The sequence below is a fragment of the Mustela putorius genome, unplaced genomic scaffold (assembly GCF_011764305.1).
Source record: "Mustela putorius furo isolate JIRA1106 unplaced genomic scaffold, ASM1176430v1.1 tig00003871_pilon_pilon_pilon, whole genome shotgun sequence".
Classification (NCBI taxonomy): Eukaryota; Metazoa; Chordata; class Mammalia; order Carnivora; family Mustelidae; genus Mustela; species Mustela putorius.
Genome location: NW_025422023.1, coordinates 14600235 through 14619352, shown reverse-complemented (window position 1 = coordinate 14619352; position 19118 = coordinate 14600235). Strand labels below are relative to the sequence as shown.

Genomic DNA, 19118 nt, shown 5'->3' with positions numbered 1-19118 from the left:
GTGTCCTCCCCCACTTACCTCAGTCCTCCACAACCTGCTGCCTCCTTCGCACCAGGAGCTCATCCAACCCCGCGACACTGATGCCCGGGTCCTCCCCGTGCTCTGCACGGGCTCCACTCATCCCCTGGCCCCGCGAACCACAAGCTCGGGAGCGGCACCTGAGAAGGCCGGCAGCCCGCTCCGGGCCGCTCCCCACGCGAACCCCCCACTAGCACCGGGCAACGTCTGCAGCCAGCGCCACGCGGGGCTCCCGCACTGGGAAAACGCGGCGCACTAAGGATCCATGGGACTTGGCGACACATCTTCCAGACCACCAGGAACGCTGCCTCCAGGGGTCACCTGCCCCGTGGCAGACCCCAGGCCGCCCCCTCAAAGGGCTCTTGTGTGAAGAGCGGGAAGACGGGAGGCCCCACCGGGCCCGGGGCTGGCCTCCCCCGACCTCACCCAGGTCCCTCGCCTGCAGGGCTGGTCCCACCCCTGGTCCCCCAGCCCAGGGGGTAACAGCTCTGCATCAAGCCCTTCCGGCACTACACACCCACGGAGCACAAGCTGCCTGGCACCCTCCCCATGACCCAGGAAGGGGATCCTGGCGGCACGTCCTCGTCTGGGGAGCAGGGGAGGAAATGGTGGCAGAGCAGCAAAGCCCCTTTATAAGGCGGCTCATTGGTCACGAGTCCCCAACCTGGACTCAAGGTCCATTTCCCAGGCACATGTGGCTCAGGCTGCTGAGGGTCAGGCCTCAAGAATGACCCCTGGGGGCGGTGACAAGCCTCCCACTCTAGCATGTTCTCACGCAGCCCCCAGGGTCATGAACCCCGGTTACCCCGCGTTCTCACCTCCCCCCACAAGGCAGAGCCCAGGAGGGAGGCGATGAGAGTCCTACACAGGGTCACTGGGGAGAGCCCCGGTCCCCTCGTATCACCTGTCCCCCAGCAGACGCTCAGGGAGTCAGCCCAAGCACAGCAGCATGTGTGGGCTGGGGTCACAGCATGGCTGGCCACTGTGCCCCAGGGAAGCTGTGCCCCTCTCCCTCAGAGAAGCAGCCAGGCTCTCCACGGGCCAGCCTCCGGCTCAGCCAGCACAGTTACCCCAAACCTCCCACAAGGAGCTGGGAGCCACAAGGCCAAGCAGACTGTCCAGAGCCACCTCACGGTGACCCCAGACATAGGGCCTCCTAGTCATCCTGACCTAACAGCCAAGTGTCTCAAGGAGGTCAAGTGGCCAGAGAGTGTCCCTAGCCAGGTGGGCGGAGCCCGGGGCCCCTGGTCCCCACTGTTGACGCTCCCTTCCGTGTACCTGAGTCCCCGTCTTCCCGGGTCACCAGCAGAAGGGCTGAGACCTCTGGGGGCCCTGTGGAGAGCACCCTGTGAAGGGGTCAACACCCCCATGGTACTCAGGCCACCCCTGGAGGCACATTTGTGGGGGAGGGGCTGGGGACTCGGCCCCAAGGAGCCCCTTAGTTGAGCACAGAGCCGACAAGTCGCTGAGGAAAGTGCCCAGAGAAGCTAAACGACACACCCGAGTCACACAGCTGCCAAGCGGCAATCTGCTCAGGCCCGGCACCAGCACCTCCCATAACACATCACAGCCTGCAGCCACCCCTCGGGGCTGTGCTGTCGAGGACACACTTGGGCTCAGGAAGCGCCTTTGGGAGGCTGGGAAAGGGCCACGCGTCTGGCTGGGTTGGCCAAGCTTGCCAACGGTGAGAGGTCAGTGTCGCGACTCAGACAGCCCCGGAACGACAGTGTCGTGAGTCTCCAACAGGAGAGCATCAAGCGCAGGCCCTGAGAGGCGCGGGCGTACCTGGAAGTCCCTCTCCTCCAGAACTTCCTTCCTCCATCTCACCAGGAAAGCAGCGCAGACATACAGGTGGAAACGAGAGAAGCCATCGGGTTCAGACTGCAAGAGAGAACACAGGGGACGTGAGTACGCCCACACGTGCCCGCGGCCACCGGTGCCCAGCGTCCCCCGCCAGGCAGAGCCCCAGGGTGCTCAGACAGGACAACGTCCACGTGACTTGCTCGCTTCTCCTCCTCTGGCTCCTTCCCATGGGTACATGCTCCTGACGAGGAGGGACAGGCTGTCTCTCCTGCCCTCCTGCACAGATGACGGCCGGCAATGACAGAAGGCAGACCGACGAGCCCACATTCTGGGCCAGGACCCAGGGAGGACACCTGCCCGCAGGGGCCAGGTCACTGGCCGGGGCTCAACTCCGGTCCTGGCTCAAGAGGGCCAGATCAAGGCCTCAGTGAAGGAGCCCTGGGCCCACCCTCCCCGAAGCTTCCGGCCCACCAAGAAGCCCAGAGGCGCTGCTCGGACCGCGTGTGACATCAACCCCCCCTGCTCTGTTTAACATTTCCTCGTCACGGCCTGATGGGAATCCTGCCAGCCCTGTTTCCTTCCGGTCTGTGTCCCCTGCCCATGGCCACCCCTCCTCCGGCATGTCGCAAGGTCCCTAGGTCCTGGCTGCTGTCCCCCGGCATGTCGCGAGGTCCCTAGGTCCTGGCTGCCGTCCCCCGGCAAGCCACCTGGAACCTGGAACCGGTGGGGCGGGGAAGAGGCTCCTCACCAGGCGAACAGTCCCTCCCGCAGTGGTTCCGCTCGCCCCCTCTTCGGGGCACCCCCTCCTCCCGTGCTGGCCCTAGTTCAGGCGTGCGCTCCCAGCTTCTGCAACCGGGTTCTCAAAACTCGGCTTTTCCCGTTCCTCTTACAACACAATTGAGTTACATACCAACAACCAAAGATAAAAGACAGAATCCCAGTGAGCCACATGCTTCTAATCTTTCAGAAAAGCTACCAAGTAAGCCATGGTTCAAACACGTAAATCACAGAAGGCGGCAGAGCAGGGGTGTGGCCGCCCTGGCGGCGCAGAGCTGGGAGGGAGGAAACACACACCGCGGCCCGGTCGGACTTCACGTCGCTGCCCTGGGCTGCCACGGTGCAGGCGCGCCCCTGCCCTACACGCCGTCACCTCACAGGGACCGCAGGGACCACGGCTCTGCACGCCTCAGCCCTGATAAGCACTTGGGCTTTGCCCGGAGTCTTCCCGTGGATAGTTAACACAGAGCAGGGCAGGACACTCGCCCTGATGCACTAGTTCTCACCGCGGCAGCTTCCAGAACTCCTCCACGCTCTCCCTGCACCAACGGAGGCGACGAGGTCACCTCCCTCTCATCTGTTCCCGCGATGAGTGACCCCAGTACTCGGTTCCTTAACGTCAGGCCAACCGTGCATTCCCGGATAAACTCAATCTGGCCACAACGTATTGTTTCATCACAGCTAGGTCCCGTTCGCTCATGTTTCATTTAGAGGATTTCCACGTCTACACTGAGACTGGCCCCCCGCTGGCCGTTCCTGAACTGCCGCTGTCCATCGCAAGTGTGAAGACTGTGCCTGCCTCTTTCTCCGCTTCCACGCTCAGAGTCAGTACCAGACTGGGACATCGCCCCGCGGTGTGCTTGCTAGGGATCCCCTGGAGAACATGCCAGGCCTGTCGCTTTCCCGGTGGAAAGACGTGGATCTCTGACTCACGTTCTAACTCCCCAGACTCCTTCAATATTTTTGAAAATTTTTCTTTCTCTAAGAATCGGTCACCTAAGTTTTCAAATTTGTTCATAATAACCCATTTTTCTTGAAATCGCTGCTACATGTGCAGCCGCATCCTACCGGACAGTCTTAGAAGCGAACGCGCGTGTGCGAGCCGCATCCTACCGGACAGTCTTAGGAGCGAACGCGCGTGTGCGAGCCGCATCCTACCGGACAGTCTTAGGAGCGAACGCGCGTGTGCGAGCCGCATCCTACCGGACAGTCTTAGGAGCGAACGCGCGTGTGCAGCCGCATCCTACCGGACAGTCTTAGGAGCGAACGCGCGTGTGCGAGCCGCATCCTACCGGACAGTCTTAGGAGCGAACGCGCGCGTGTGCAGCCGCATCCTACCGGACAGTCTTAGGAGCGAACGCGCGTGTGCAGCCGCATCCTACCTACCGGACAGTCTTAGGAGCGAACGCGCGTGTGCAGCCGCATCCTACCGGACAGTCTTAGGAGCGAACGCGCGTGTGCGAGCCGCATCCTACCGGACAGTCTTAGGAGCGAACGCGCGTGTGCGAGCCGCATCCTACCGGACAGTCTTAGGAGCGAACGCGCGTGTGCGAGCCGCATCCTACCGGACAGTCTTAGGAGCGAACGCGCGTGTGCAGCCGCATCCTACCGGACAGTCTTAGGAGCGAACGCGCGTGTGCAGCCACATCCTACCGGACAGTCTTAGGAGCGAACGCGCGTGTGCAGCCGCATCCTACCGGACAGTCTTAGGAGCGAACGCGCGTGTGCGAGCCGCATCCTACCGGACAGTCTTAGGAGCGAACGCGCGTGTGCGAGCCGCATCCTCACCGCCGTCCTCCATGGTGCCCAGGACTGATTTTGTCCGTGTTTCCCAAGAACCGACTTCTGGGTCGACCCGCCAATCTTCTGGGTCGACCCGCCAATCTTCCATACTACCTCCACCTCCGCCGTCGCCCTCAGCACGGCCCTCCTGCTCCCGGCACGCCCTGCTTTGCTGCGGACCCTGTACGGACTCTAACATACACAGACGCAGAATGACTTCAAGTTATGTTTCAATCATCCGGTCCTTTCTCGAACGTGAGATGGACGATGATTAGCTCGTTCAGTCTGGCTCTTCCTCCTCTCCGACACAAGCAAGCATCTGAGGCTACGCACGGTCTTCTAGGAGCTCCACGTCTGCTACGTCGCACAGCTGAATGATATCTTTACTATCCTTAAGTACTACGAATGTTCTGCCTTATTTTATGATTTACTTGTTTGAACCACAACTTACTTATTAGCATGTTTTTTAAAAATCTATCAAGAGTGCTCGCTTCGGCAGCACATATACTAAAAATCTACAAACATATGTGGCTCACGCTTATCTGGTTTCGACTTCTGAGCTTCTTTTGGTGACTGGCTTGTAACTCAGTCGCGTCGCAGGAGCATGTGATGTAGGGGCGCCTGGACGGCACAGTCGGTTTGCATCTGACTCTTTGTATCAGCTCAGATCGTGATGCCAGGGTCAGAGGATAGAGCCTGAGTCTGACAGAGCCTCCTCCCTCTCTCTCCACATGCCCCACGCTCCTGCCTCCCCCCACGGTGAGCTCACTCACACCTCTCTGTCTCTCAAATAAATCTTTAAAAAGAGGATGTTAGTTACATGATGAGGATTCTTTTGTTCGTTTGGATTTGGTTTTTGGAGTAGAAAACAATTAGCTTCCACAAACGCCCCATAAGGCAGCACATTCACCCATCAAAAGCACAGCGGGGGCCTGGTTTGAGCCCAGCTCTGCCACTTACTAGCTGTGTCATCAAACAAAGTATCTGGCTTTCCCCTGCCTCCGTTCCTCATCTGTGAAATATTATGAAGACTAAATTAAACAACATAAAATACTTAGGATAATGCTGGAGCACAGTAAATATAAGTAAACGCCAGCTACTGTCCCCAGGTGTGTGTTAAGAGTATGTATTTGAGAGTCCTTGGATACAATATCCCATATGTGTCCATTAGGGAAATTTAATCAATAATGTTGCTCAGGTCTCCTATAAATCCTTGCTGACTTTGTCACCTCGTGAGCTATCAATAACAGAAATGTGGTAAAAATCCCATTACAATGGCGGATCTGATTTCTCCTTCTAGTTCTACCAATCTTTGTTTTATATATTTGGAAACTATGTTATTAGATGCATACACGTTTTAAATTATTTTATCTTCCTGGTGTGCTGATCAATATCAGTTCATGTGATTTCCCCTGTATCAGGTAATGCTTCTGCCTTAAAGTCTTCCAGGAGGGGCAGGGGTGTCGCAGGACCGTAACTACTTATCAGCTTTTGTTGGGTTCATTTATTTTAAGCAGCTCCTGTTGAGCTATAACTGACAAACAATACATTTACATATTGAAAGTACATAATTGCTAGGTTTTGATGTATGTCCGTACCTATGAAACCACCGCCGCAATCAAGAGAATAAACCTATCCATCACCCGCAAGTTTCCTCAGGCCCGTCTACACACTCTCCCCCCAAAACCCCTAGTCCCCAGGCAATCATTGATCTACTTTTGTCACAACAACAGTTCACACTTCCTATACTTTTTTTTTATGATTTTATTTATTTGACAGAGAGAGAGAGAACACAAGCAGGGGGAGTAGCAGGCAGAGGGAGAAGAGAAGCAGGCTCTCTGCTGAGCAGGGAGCCCTGAAGCGGGGCTCGATCCCAGGACCCTGAGATTATGACCTGAGCCGAAGGCAGGTGCCTGACTACCTGAGCCACTCAGGCACCCCATACCCTTCCTACACTTCTGTGCAGAGAGACCCATCTGGCACGCACTTCGTGTCCAGGTACCGTGCCTCAACACTACTGCCGTGAGAGTCATGCCGCTATAAGACCACCGCCTACGACTGCTCAGCAATGTGCCATTAATACCTGTGACAGCTTGTTCGCCAGAGCTGTTTGCCTGTTGACAGACAACGAGTGGCTTCGAGTGTGGGGCCACGACAAACTCAGCTGCCGTGCCCGTGGCGTACCAGACTTCCTACGAATAGATGCCTTCACTTGGTTTCCGTGGCTGCCGAGGAGCAGACGGCTGGATCCCACGGCATCAGTTTAGACTCTGGAGACCCTGCCAGACTATTTGCAACGCGTCTGCACCACTGGACATTCCCACCAGCAGCAGATGGAGTCCCGGTTCGGTCACCCCACTGTCGATGTACGAAAACGGTCAGTATTTTTAAGATGAGCCCTCCTCAGAGGCGAGCGGTAGGATCTCACTATGGTGTTAATTTACATATTTACACTTCTCTAACGACCAACATCTCGAATGTACTTACTTGACGTTCTTGTGGAGTGTCTCTCCAGTTTTCCCCTGAGCTGTTTGTTTCTCACTGCGGAGACAGGAGCGACGGTCTGTGCACTCGACATACAGGCCTTTGGTCGGCTGCGTGCTTTACAAACACTTCTGCCTACAACGCGTCTTTTACCCTCTTGACACTGACTCTTGAAGAGCATGAATTTTAAAGTTTGATGAAGTTCAATCTATTCCTTTGCTCTTTCATGGGTCCTGCTTTCGGTGTCATTTCTCAGAAATCTTCGCCTAACCTAAGGGCATAAAGGGTTTCTTCTGGAATAGCTTCAAGCTTTACATTTAGTTCTGCGATACATTTTGAGTTACGTTATACCAAAAAATGTTCTAAGAAAATGTTGTACATTTTGTCTATGGTGTAGGGTAGGGGCTGAAGTTCCTTGGTTTAAAAACATGGATATCTAACTGTTCCCGTGATTTGTTGAAAAGACTACCCTTTCTCCAAAGAGCTAGTAATTAGGTAGCGTTAGTCACCTATTTTTGCTCTTATCAAAGTTGATTTGTCTGTCCTAAGTATTCTGCAGAGCTTTAGAGCCAGTTTGTCAATTCTTCCAAGAAGCTTCCTGGGATTTTACCAGAATTGCATTGAATGTGTAGATCGATTTGGGGGAATCGTATCTCTACGACACAGAGTGTCCTGACTCCCAAACACGGTACAACGTTCCACTGACTTAGCTCTTCTTTAATTATTTCTAACAATGTTTCATAGTTTTCAAGGTACAGTAATGTTGCATCTTTTGTTAGATTTTCCCAAAGCAGCTTGTATTTTTTGTAACTATTAAAAATAGTGTTTTGGAGCTCCAGTGGCACAATTGGTTAACATGTGGTACTTATAAAAATAGTGTTTATAACAAAAATAAACTTAAAGTCAATTAAAGACCTAAATGTTGAGACCTCAACCCATTAAATTCCTGAGGGGGGGAACATAGGCAGTAATCTCTTTGACATCAGCCGTAAAAACATTTTTCTGGACATGTCTCCTCTGGCATGGGAAACAAAAGCAAAATTAAACTATTGAGACTACACCAAAATACAAAGCCTCTGCACACCAAAGGAAACCAACATAAAACAAAAAGGCAGCCTTGCCAAATGGAAGAAGGTATTTGCAATGGCACATCGGATAAGAGGTTAATATCTAAAATATATAAAGAACTTATACAACTCAACACCAAAAACAAAAATAACCCAATTAAAAATGTTCAATGCAACTGAACAGACATTTCTCCAAAGAAGACACACAGACGGCCAACAGACACATGAAAAGATGCCCCACGTCACTCATCATCAGGGACCTGCAAATCCAAACCACAATGAGAGACCACCTCCCACCTGTCAGAATGGCTACACCAAAAACACGAGAATAACAAATGCTGGCAAAGATACGGAGAAAAAGGAACCTCACGCACTGTGGACAGGAACGCAAATCAGCGCAGCCCCTGTGGGAAACAGTATGGAGGCTCCTCAGAAAGTAAAAATAGAACTAGTCTGTGATCCAGTAATGCACTAAGCAAAGAAAACAGAAACTAGCTCAAAGAGATACACCCGCCCAGTGTTTCCGGCGGTATTGTTTACAATAGCCCAGATCTGGAAGCAGCCCAAGTGCCCATCAAGAAATGAAGGGGTAGGCGGCGCCTGGGTGGCTCAGTGGGTTAAGCCTCATCCTTAGGCTCAGGTCATGATCCCAGGGTCCTGGGATCGAGCCCCGCATCGGGCTCTCTGCTCAGCGGGAAGCCTGCTTCCTCCTCTCTCTCTCTGCCTGCTTGTGATCTCTGTCAAATAAATAAACAAAATCTCAAAAAAAAAGAAAAAAAAGAGAAATGCAGGGATCGAGATGTGGTGTATACATGGACTGGCACGTTACTCAGCCGTAAAACAGAACGAGATCTTGCCACGTGCAACACGGACGGGCCTAGAGGGCACATGCTGAGTGAGATCAGTCGGGAGAAAGACATTCTATGATTTTATTCATGTGGAATTCAAACACAAAACAAAGAAAGAAGAAAGAGAGAGAAAAACAGACTTCAAACGCAGAGAACTGGAGGTTGCCGGAGGGGCGGTGTGTGGGAGGAGGGGTGAAGTCAGGGGACAAGGCGCACATGTGTCGCGACAAGCGCAGAGACAGGTACAGAACAGCGGAAACACGCTGCGCACCTGAAACGCATGTGACATTATGTTAACCGTGCCTGAACTGAAAAACACTAAGTTAAATTTAAAAATGAAAATGGGGAGGTGGCGCCTGGGTGGCTCAGTGGGTTAAAGCCTCTGCTTTCAGCTCAGGTCATGATCTCAGGGTCCTGGGATCAAGCCCCGCGTCAGGCTCTCTGCTCATTAGGGAGCCTGCTTCCTCCTCTCTCTCTGCCTGACTCTGCCTACTTGTGATCTCTGTCTGTCAAATAAATAAATAAAATCTTTACAAAAATTAAAAAATAAAAATGAAAATGGTGGTTTAAAAATGTTCATTTCTGACTGTCCCTGGTTGTCGGGACGGATACAACCTGCCGGGTGTGTTTTTCTCCTCCTGTGCTTGTTCTCTTTCTGCGTCTTTATGTTTGTCTCATAACTAGTACAGTGTTGGATTTTAAAAACTCCAGACACGGTCCCTGTGGAGCGGAGCCCCTGCCAACAGATTCAGATTCATTCAGAGTCATCTGCATCTTCTCATTTTAAAATTTATAGTTATTCCACTTCTTTTATTATTTTATTTTTTATATTATTTTATATTATTTTTCTTCCCTGTCTACAGCTGGACTGATGTAATTTCCCCCTTACTGTACAGCCCCAGGGATTCTGAAGGTCACTGAATTGTTTCTACTATTTTAATAGTTACTCTGCAAACGTCAACGTGCGTCCTAACTTAGGGTCTTAAGTCATCATGATCTTTATTATCTTCGCAAACCACACAGAAGTCAGGCGCACTTTCATTCCAGGCACAGCAAAGACATACACAGATCTTGGGTTTCCTGGTGAAAAGCCAATACTGGCCTTGGTCCATTTGAGTTCTATCTTGATGTTTTTAACATCACAAACACAGATATTCTTCTCACTGTTTCAGACGTAGTTACTCATCACTTCATCTTTTCGTGATAGTCTCTTCTTGCACTGAGACCTTCCTTCTGAAGTCATTCTTCTTGAAATGGAACCTTTAGCAGCTCCTTCCGTGAGAGGGTCTTTCAGTAGTAAAAGCTCTCCATTTTTTTGTCTAAAAACGTCTTCATGCCCTTCTCTTTCCTGGAAGGTAGCTTTGCCGGATACACAATGCCAGACTGGCTCTCGTTTCTGAAGAGGTTACCGTCTTGCAGCCTCTGCCGCACAACGTCACGCCTGCCCGTTCTCCCTTCCCGGGAAACCCGGCGTTTCCCTGACGGCTTTCCAGGTCCTCGGCACTGGTGTGGGCCCTTCCCTATACTGTTTGTCCGGGCACCCTGAGTCCCTGGAGTCAGCTGCCCGCGTCAATCTGGAAGGCATCATCACTTGTCCCTCTGCGTTCTCTTTCATGTCTCAGAATTTAGGGTGGGTAAAGTTGAGCTCTTTTCTCTTTTTTTTTTTTTTTTCTCTAAATTCATTTATTTGACAGAGATCACATGGAGGCAGAGAGGCAGAGAGAGAGAGAGAGAGAGAGAGAGAGCAGGCAGGCTCCCCGCTGAGCAGAGAGCCCGATGCGGGACTCGATCCCAGGACCCTGAGTTCATGACCCGAGCCGAAGGCAGCGGCTTCACCCACGGAGTCCCCCGGGCGCCCCTGGAGCTCTTTTCTCTGTTCCCCTTTTCACCAGGCTGTCTCCCTGGACAAGGTACTTTCTGGGAGTCGGCTTTCCTTAGTCGGCTCTCCAATGTGTCACACCACAATTCCGGGGCAATGAGAGCATCCAGAAAATGTGACACCCGGCTCTTTCCTCACACCTGCCTGGGACACTGATGGGTGCTCTTCCCTTGTGCTCCTTTCCTTGACTTAAACCCAGTAAGCTCACTGTCTAGCCCGTCTCTGAGAAACCCCCGATCCGCAGTCCTCGTACACTGTCTAGCCCGTCTCTGAGAAACCCCCGATCCGCAGTCCTCGTACACTGTCTAGCCCGTCTCTGAGAAACCCCCGATCCGCAGTCCTCGTACACTGTCTAGCCCGTCTCTGAGAAACCCCCGATCCGCAGTCCTCGTACACTGTCTAGCCCGTCTCTGAGAAACCCCCGATCCGCAGTCCTCGTACACGGTCTAGCCCGTCTCTGAGAAACCCCCGATCCGCAGTCCTCGTACACGGTCTAGCCCGTCTCTGAGAAACCCCCGATCCGCAGTCCTCGTACACGGTCTAGCCCGTCTCTGAGAAACCCCCGATCCGCAGTCCTCGTACACGGTCTAGCCCGTCTCTGAGAAACCCCCGATCCGCAGTCCTCGTACACGGTCTAGCCCGTCTCTGAGAAACCCCCGATCCGCAGTCCTCGTACACGGTCTAGCCCGTCTCTGAGAAACCCCCGATCCGCAGTCCTCGTACACGGTCTAGCCCGTCTCTGAGAAACCCCCGATCCGCAGTCCTCGTACACGGTCTAGCCCGTCTCTGAGAAACCCCCGATCCGCAGTCCTCGTACACGGTCTAGCCCGTCTCTGAGAAACCCCCGATCCGCAGTCCTCGTACACGGTCTAGCCCGTCTCTGAGAACCCCCCGATCCGCAGTCTTCGTAGGCCTCTCTCCAGTTGGTTTTCTCGGCTGATTCTTGCCCCTTGTGCCCTGCTACCTTGTTCCACAATGGGGTTCCCCTTTTGGAGCTTATGTTACTTGGAACTTTATCTGTTGGAATTTTTTGAAGCTTGCATCAAAAATGATTTTCTTCGGGAGAAAAAACTGTGTTTACTTCTACCTGAACCCGAGGGCACTATTATCACCAGACTACTTTCAACTAAATTTTCAGCTTGAGATTTTTTAGGACAAAGAGGTCATAGAAATTAGGGCTCCAAACCCTTATGAATCCAGGACTGTAGTGGCCTCTCTGAGAGGAAAGGTTTTCTTTCCTTTTCCTTAAACTCCAAGAAAGGCAAACACTAGCACCCACTGAGTCTCTGAACAATCCCCCTGGGGTTCTTCTCCCCACCGTGGCTCACTCTAACCCAGGGGCAGACCCTAGAGAGGAACTGGCAGATTCCCCTGGGTGGGCGCCTGCTTTGATGTTGCCCCCTTATCACTCTAGACTTATATTTTCTCATTATTTCCAGCCAATGACAGCATCCTTTCCTTTGCGGTTATGTTTTTAAACATTACACCAGCATCCTTTGCCGTCCTCTGTGACACCGGCACAAAAGGCTCTGCCCTATTTGTTTTCTTTAAATCAACATTAACTATTAACATTTAAAACATCTGTGTTGGAACCGTAGCCACTAACAATTCAAACCTGGTGAAACGCTGCTAAGACGTCCACCAACCCACTGGTCTCGTGGCCCGTCCTCAGGCGCCCAGCCCACCTGCACTGAGAGCAGGACGCCCTCTCGGACTAAATGGACGCCTATCCCGTCGCAGTATCCTTCTGAAGGTCCACTGTCTCTAGGATAACGTCCGAACTATTAACGTGACACAATCCTCTGCTGTCAGGGACCCCGCCCCACCCCCCATCTGACATTGGACCCTCTCAATCTCCCCCCAAATGCCAGACCCTCCTAGCCTCACCTCTGCTTTGGTACCCACTGCCACTGCCCCAGCAGCTAATCCTCCCGGAGTTTTCCTGGCCATATAAACCCTGTTGGTTCCTCAAGGTCTTCCCCTGTCTCCCAGGAAGCTGACCTGGCCTTCCTCCCGGGAGCCCGGCCAGCTGTCCTCAAGGTTCACCAGTCCTCTCTCCCACCGCCCTGGGAGCCCCTTCTCTCTGGGACCCTCCCTCCTTCCTGAGCCCTGCCCCCAACTCCAAGCCCTGCTGGCGGGAGCAAAGACTGGATGACGTCACACACCGCCACACGCACTCGCTCGGGTGCAATAGGGGAACGGACCGGCGGGTGCTGAGCGCAAACATGAAGACACGCGCCTGTTTCTTTTCAGATCCTGAAGATGACTGAACAACACACAGAAAACAGGGCTTCTAAGGTCTTCGGAGAAGCAACCCGGCAGCGCAAGACTGCTAATTAGTATTGCAGATGCTGAGAGAAGGTCTCCGGGAGTATTTAGGGACGTTCAGAATGATGACTTCTGGAAGGAACCTTGTTTACACTTTTAATTTGCTTAAGGGCCTTTGATTTGAGGGAGTGCGGAAGTCCGCCTGAGGCCGGCCCTGGTGCCCGCCCTCGCTGGGACTGCTCAGCTGGGGGGGAGCTGCCGCCCACAAGACGCCACTGGCGGCCAGCAGAAGGTGGGGTGTCACCCCCACTTCCGGAGGACACAGCATTAGGGGAAGGCTGGCCTTCACAACACTGCCTACATGGATTATCTATCTTTGATGACTTGGTAAATTACATTAAAACAGCAAATTAATAAATAAAAAATTGATATCATCATGAAAAAAGAGCTTCTGCTTTAAAAAAGCTTCCCCCAGAGGGTAACAACCAGCAGCCACGCGGGGAGGCTGGGGAGGCTGGGTCTCCACGGTGCGGCCCACAGCCCCTCCCTGCCCCTGGCCACAGCCCACACCCACTCAACACAGAGGGACGTCCACTCTCTCCAAGGTCCAGGACATCCACTCTGGGCCGTCCTGACTGCTGTGACATCGGCCAGGACGACCCGGCGTCTGGGTGGAGAAGCCGAGCTCTGGAGGAAAGAGGAGGTGACTGTGAAGAGCCTCCTGGTGTGCACGGCAGGGGGGGGCTAGACGACGTGTCAACCCACAGGGAAGGAAGCACAGCACTGGGGCCCGGGGAAGCTCCTGGTTGTGAGGGCACATTCCAGAAAGGTGCCTCCACAGCGCCCTGGGGCGCTGAGTACGTGGGGACAGGCCACCCGGCCGGGTCACACCTCTCTCTACTGCCACATGAGCAGGTCCTGTCCAGCCACCTCTGGGCCCAGTGCCCGGCCTGTGACTACCACAGAGCTGGCGGGGTCCGGCGAGAAGGGTGGAGACCTCAAGAGCTCGTCCGGGTCATCAGGCAGGACAGCCACGGTGTACAGCACACGACCGAGCCAACCGTGAGCAGGGTCCCTGGCCACGGGGTCGCCCTCCAGAACCACCCTGCCCTCAGCGCATCGGCTCTCAGTCAGTGCCCTGTGCTGTCCCCCCACCCGGCAACACCACCCTGTGACCGGCCACCAAGCAGGGGCTTTGCCCCGAGCACCGCACTGGGTGGGATAGGTACTGGAGGTGGTCACCCTCCAGCACAGGGTCGGTCCCTGGGCACAGACCCAACATGTCAAGGGCCAGCCCCTGACCAGCCTTGTGGGCGCGGGCTTCTCCCCACTGGGGTCAGAGGAATGCTCACCCTGGTATTCCCAGAGCCATCTGCACTGTCCTCCCGAGAAGTCCTAGCCTGAGCCACAGGGCACAGCAGTCTACACACAACATGACTCCCTGGGAACCGCTGTCACCTCAACAAGGTCAGGGTTGTCTGAGAAGGTGACGGACAAGAGGGAGGAATCCGCCAGGACCTCCAGGCCGCCACCGACAAGTGACACCTGATCCCTTCTGAGCTCATGCACCTGAGGAGTTAAAGCAGGTCAGGCTCCTGCCACACAACCCCCCGCGGAAATGTCCAGTCCCTGTGCTGCATGGCTCCATGTATGCGTCCCGCCCGGCGATGGCAGGCCCACGGAATGGCGAGCTCAGGGCTGTGTGCCAACAGGCTTCACACCGGCCTGTTGCTTCTTTGGAAAACCAGTCTTCTCCTAAAATGCTCACTCAGAATGAAGTCAGGATTCAGGATGCAGGGAATTCCAGAGGTCAAGGAGAAACAGTGTTCCTATTACCCATAACCTTTTTAAAAATCCTAAATGTCTCTAGCTGAGGTACAGACAATCCATGTAAGCGCCCAGACGTACTTGGAAATGACCATGAAAGAGCCTGCATCCCACTGCAGCTGGATCGGATGGCTAGACGCTCCAGGTCCTCGGGCTCTACTGCCTCCAGTAAACTTTGTCTAATAGCCCGGGCAGCGTGCCCCAGAAGCTGCCCTGAAAGAAAGCAGCATGGTGAGGGACGCCTACACCACTCCCACGGGAACCTGAGAACTCAGCGCCCCACCCCACCGCACACACCAGGCAGGGGTGATGAAAGGACATTCAGACAGGCCTGAACCACAGGCGGGCAGCAGCCCTTGGGGGTGTGGAGCCCACCCCTGCACAACTTTCACTGGGGAGAGGGCTTGGGGCACCCAAGAACTCAACACACCGAGTAAGTACGTCTTTATGGAAAAGACAGAGAAGTTCTCCGAAAGATGTAAGAGAAAACCTAATTAAATGGGAGTTATACCAGGTCAGCAGACCAAAAGATTCAATACTGAAAAGATGTCAATTGCTTTCCATTTTAATTTACAAACTCAATGTATTTCTAATAAAAACTCAGGACTTTTTGTGGCATACGAAGCTTATTCTAATGCTGATTCTGAAGAGCAAACGGCCAAGAATAGCAAAACAACCTCAGGGATGAGAAAATAAGGTGAAAATTTACATCCTGTATCAGGACAGTCCATGAGACCGATAAAGACCATGTGTGCACAGCACGGACGGAAGGACCCACGGAGCACTCGGACATACGCCCGGGCTAACGTGGGCATTCATCTGCAGAGGTCGGGGGATGCAGATCCACAGGGGGAGGATGGCTTACTCGGTCGATGGTACTGAGACACCTGCCTATCCACATGGAAAAAGCAAACGTCTGATCCCTACCTCATGCCATACACAGAGTCAAATTCAAGGTGGGTTACAAAGCCACATGTAAGCGCAAAACTCGCAAGCGTAAATTCTTTAAATCAATAAAGTCAACAACACAGGGATTTCAAACTGGTGTGCGACATGGCAGTAGAATGAAGGAGAGCAGGAGCACAGGCCAGCAGCGGCCGCTCGTGGCGCACACGTGACCGGGGCAGAATTAGCATGCGGAACGTGTACGGACGTCAGTATCTCTCTAAGAACCAGGAGAAGGACAGACCACCTAAGGAAAAGTGGGTCAAGAATGTGAACAGCGGTCAGCACAAACAGGAGAGCTGCTTCCACACACCACACATCAGGGATGTGCACAGCAAAGTGAGGGAAGTAAGAGGTTGGTTCATATTTATGGGCAAAACCTAGAAGTTACGAGGAGTGCAGAGTATGGGAGAAAAGATGAGCTGAAAGAAATCCTCCGTCCGCGTGGGGTGGAGGGCGTGCTGCTAACATCCTGGTGCTCACGCCCTGCGATCCAGAAACTTCCCAAACACGGCATCTCCCACAGGCAGGTGTAGGGAGACAGGTACAAAAATGTTCGATCGAGCATCAAGTGTAATTTTGAAAAACTTGCACACCACTCAAATGTCTTTCAACAGGAGAAGGCATATAGCACGTTGGTACAACAGAAAACCCCAAAGGATGAAAACAAGTAGGACACAGCTGCAGCCACCAACATGAATACGTATCAAAACAGAAAGCGAAACACTCTTCACTTCAGGAAACAAACTGAGGGTTGCCGGCGGGGGGGGGGGGGGGGGGGGTTGGTTGGGAGAGGGGGGTGGGGTGATGGACCCTGGGGAGGGTATGTGCTATGGTGAGAGCTCTGAAGTGTGTAAACCTGGCAATCCACAGACCTGTACTCCTGGGGCTAATAAAACATTATATGTTAAAAACAAAATAAAAAATTTAAAAAAGAAAACAAAAACAGAAAGTGGAACAAAGCAAGCATACTGTAAAAGAATTGTTAAGCGAGATACCTTTTATAAAAGTTCCAGAATGTCCACTACCATACTGTGTGGTATTTGTGGACACATGCACGTGTGGCAAAAATACTAAAGAATGCTCAGAGATGATAAAAACCAAATTCAAAGTACTGGTCAATTCTAGAGATGAAGAGAGGAAGCGTCAGTGGTGCAGGTTCAATCTAATTTCTAAATAAGAAAGAAAAGATCTGAAACAAACATTGAAAAAAAAAAAAAAAGGTAGATTTGACCAAGCTGGGTACAAGGCACAGAGGTATTTATCAGATTATCTATGCTTTCCTATACATTTAATATTTTTTATAATTAGAGAAGAAGACCGGGGACACTGGAGATGGTCTTTTCTAGAAGACCAGGGACTACTGGAGATGGTCTTTTCTAGAGGCACCAGGAGACGCAGCTGAGGGAGCAGGAGGAGCCATGGACCTGTGTGGCTCAGTCCCGTGCAGGACTCCATCCGGCCCCACTCCAGGGCCAGCATCCAGACTCCACGGCCCCAGGGGCAGCCCGTCCCTGAATCCTGACCCCGAGTCTCCTCCCAGGTCCGCAGGCTCAGGCTCAGCCCCTCGCGGCCCCGTCTTCCCTGTGACCTTCGCGCAGAGGTTCCGCCTTCCGACCCTCCCAGAGCCGGGCGGCTGGCACAGCTGCCCCCCGTAGGAAGCTCCAAGGGCAGCACAGCACCGGGCTACCCGCCCCCTGCATTCCCAGTTGGTGGAAAGAGTAAATCCAGACACCCCTCACATTATGAGTTTCTAAAAAGTGCATTTCAGGTCCTCAGCAGGTCTGGTTTTGCTTAAGAGATGACAGAATGCAAGTTCAAAATGACTGCGATTAGCTAAATGCAGATTACTTACACGTGACACGCACTTTCTAAAGTGCAGGAAATAAGGCAAAGAAACAGGTTCCCTTTTATTTTTTAGAACAGAGAAACTGTGATAAAAGGAACAATTTTTCACCCTTAATTGCATCATTAAGCCTTCCTTATAATTTTTGGCACTGACATAAAAACGAATAGCCTTCTGGCGCCAGGAGATTTTCCCATGGACGCGTATTGATGTGGATGTATTTTTGAGGCCATTCGAACGGCAGGAATTGTTTCGCATTCTTTGTTCAGATTCAAGAGCACCAGCTTCAGCTGCGCAAGCAAAGTCTCTGCTATGATTTTCTTTGAAATATTCATCGCCGGGCCGCGGCACCTCACCATTTCCTGACAGGCATGCAGAGCACGGCCATTTTAAAATTCGCACCCACATCCCCGCGTTTGGGGTGTGGGATCGTAATGGAACTGTAGATCACACTTCACTGTGCAGCCGAGTCCTGCAGCAGAAATGAGCCTGGTTCTCGTCCGGCCGGCCGCCCCGTGACTGATCAATTATCTCTACGCCAATCTTGATCATCCTTCACCAGACACGTATTGGCATGTGTCTGTCCACATCTGAGAGCGCTCCAAACGGCTAAATGACAAAGGCCACGGCCAATCAACACCAATGACGGCGTTCCATGTGTCATCAGATGAAGGCCGACCTGCACAGCCTCCCGAGGGCGGAACTGGGCAACGGAGAGGCCTGCAGTCCGCCCCCGGGGCCAGGATGTGGGTCGTGGCTCTAGCATACCCGTAACTTCTAACCAAAATGAACATTTTTTTTTTTAATTTTTTATTTTTATAAACATATATTTTTATCCCCAGGGGTACAGGTCTGTGCATCACCAGGTTTACACACTTCACAGCACTCACCAAATCACATACCCTCCCCAATGTCCATAATCCCACCCCCTTCTCCCAAACCCCCTCCCTCCGGCAACCCTCAGTTTGTTTTGTGAGATTAAGAGTCACTTATGGTTTGTCTCCCTCCCAATCCCATCTTGTTTTACCCTAAAGATACAAATGTAGTGATCCAAAGGGACAAAATGAACATTTTAAAGCAATGTAGGAGAAAAAGAAATAAACATAATAAAAAATACTGGAACATTTCTACAGTTCCTAATGAGTGTTTATTCTCAGGGCGATGTATTATTAGTCAGCGTTCTCTAGAGAAACAGAATCGAAGCATATAGGTACGCGCGTGCATGTGCTCACGCGCGCGCGCACACACACACACACACACACCCTCACATGGAAGGAGACACTGATCGTCTGACTGATTTGAAGGAACTGGCTCCCGCGCTGGCAGAGGCTTGCAGCACCCAAAATCTGCCAAGGAAGTGGCCGCAGAGCCCCCAGGAGAGCTCATGGCGCACCTATGGTAGGAAGGCAGTGCTCCTTCCTGTGGAGGAGGGCAGGCTCTCTTGAATTCAGGCCTAGAACTTTCCGGACGGGGGGCTCACCTGTATTGTGTAGAATGACCTGCTTCAATCAAAGCCCACCAATGTAAATGTTAAGTCCGTCCAAGAACACCTCCCAGAAACATCCAGAACAATA

General features: G+C 52.7%; 1 protein-coding gene across 3 annotated transcripts in view; it reads right to left on the bottom strand.

Annotated features, from left to right (window-relative positions):
• TBC1D22A (TBC1 domain family member 22A) overlaps positions 1-19118 on the bottom strand; it is a 296923-nt gene that overhangs the window by 22256 nt on the left and 255549 nt on the right. For 2 of the 3 annotated variants that reach the window (XM_004775436.3, XM_013047255.2), the window contains one exon: positions 1804-1899. The exons of the other annotated variant lie outside the window; for it this stretch is intronic. In XM_004775436.3, coding sequence (XP_004775493.1) covers positions 1804-1899 — 96 coding nt within the window. The remainder of the gene's footprint in view (positions 1-1803; positions 1900-19118) is intronic. 3 annotated transcript variants of the gene reach the window in all.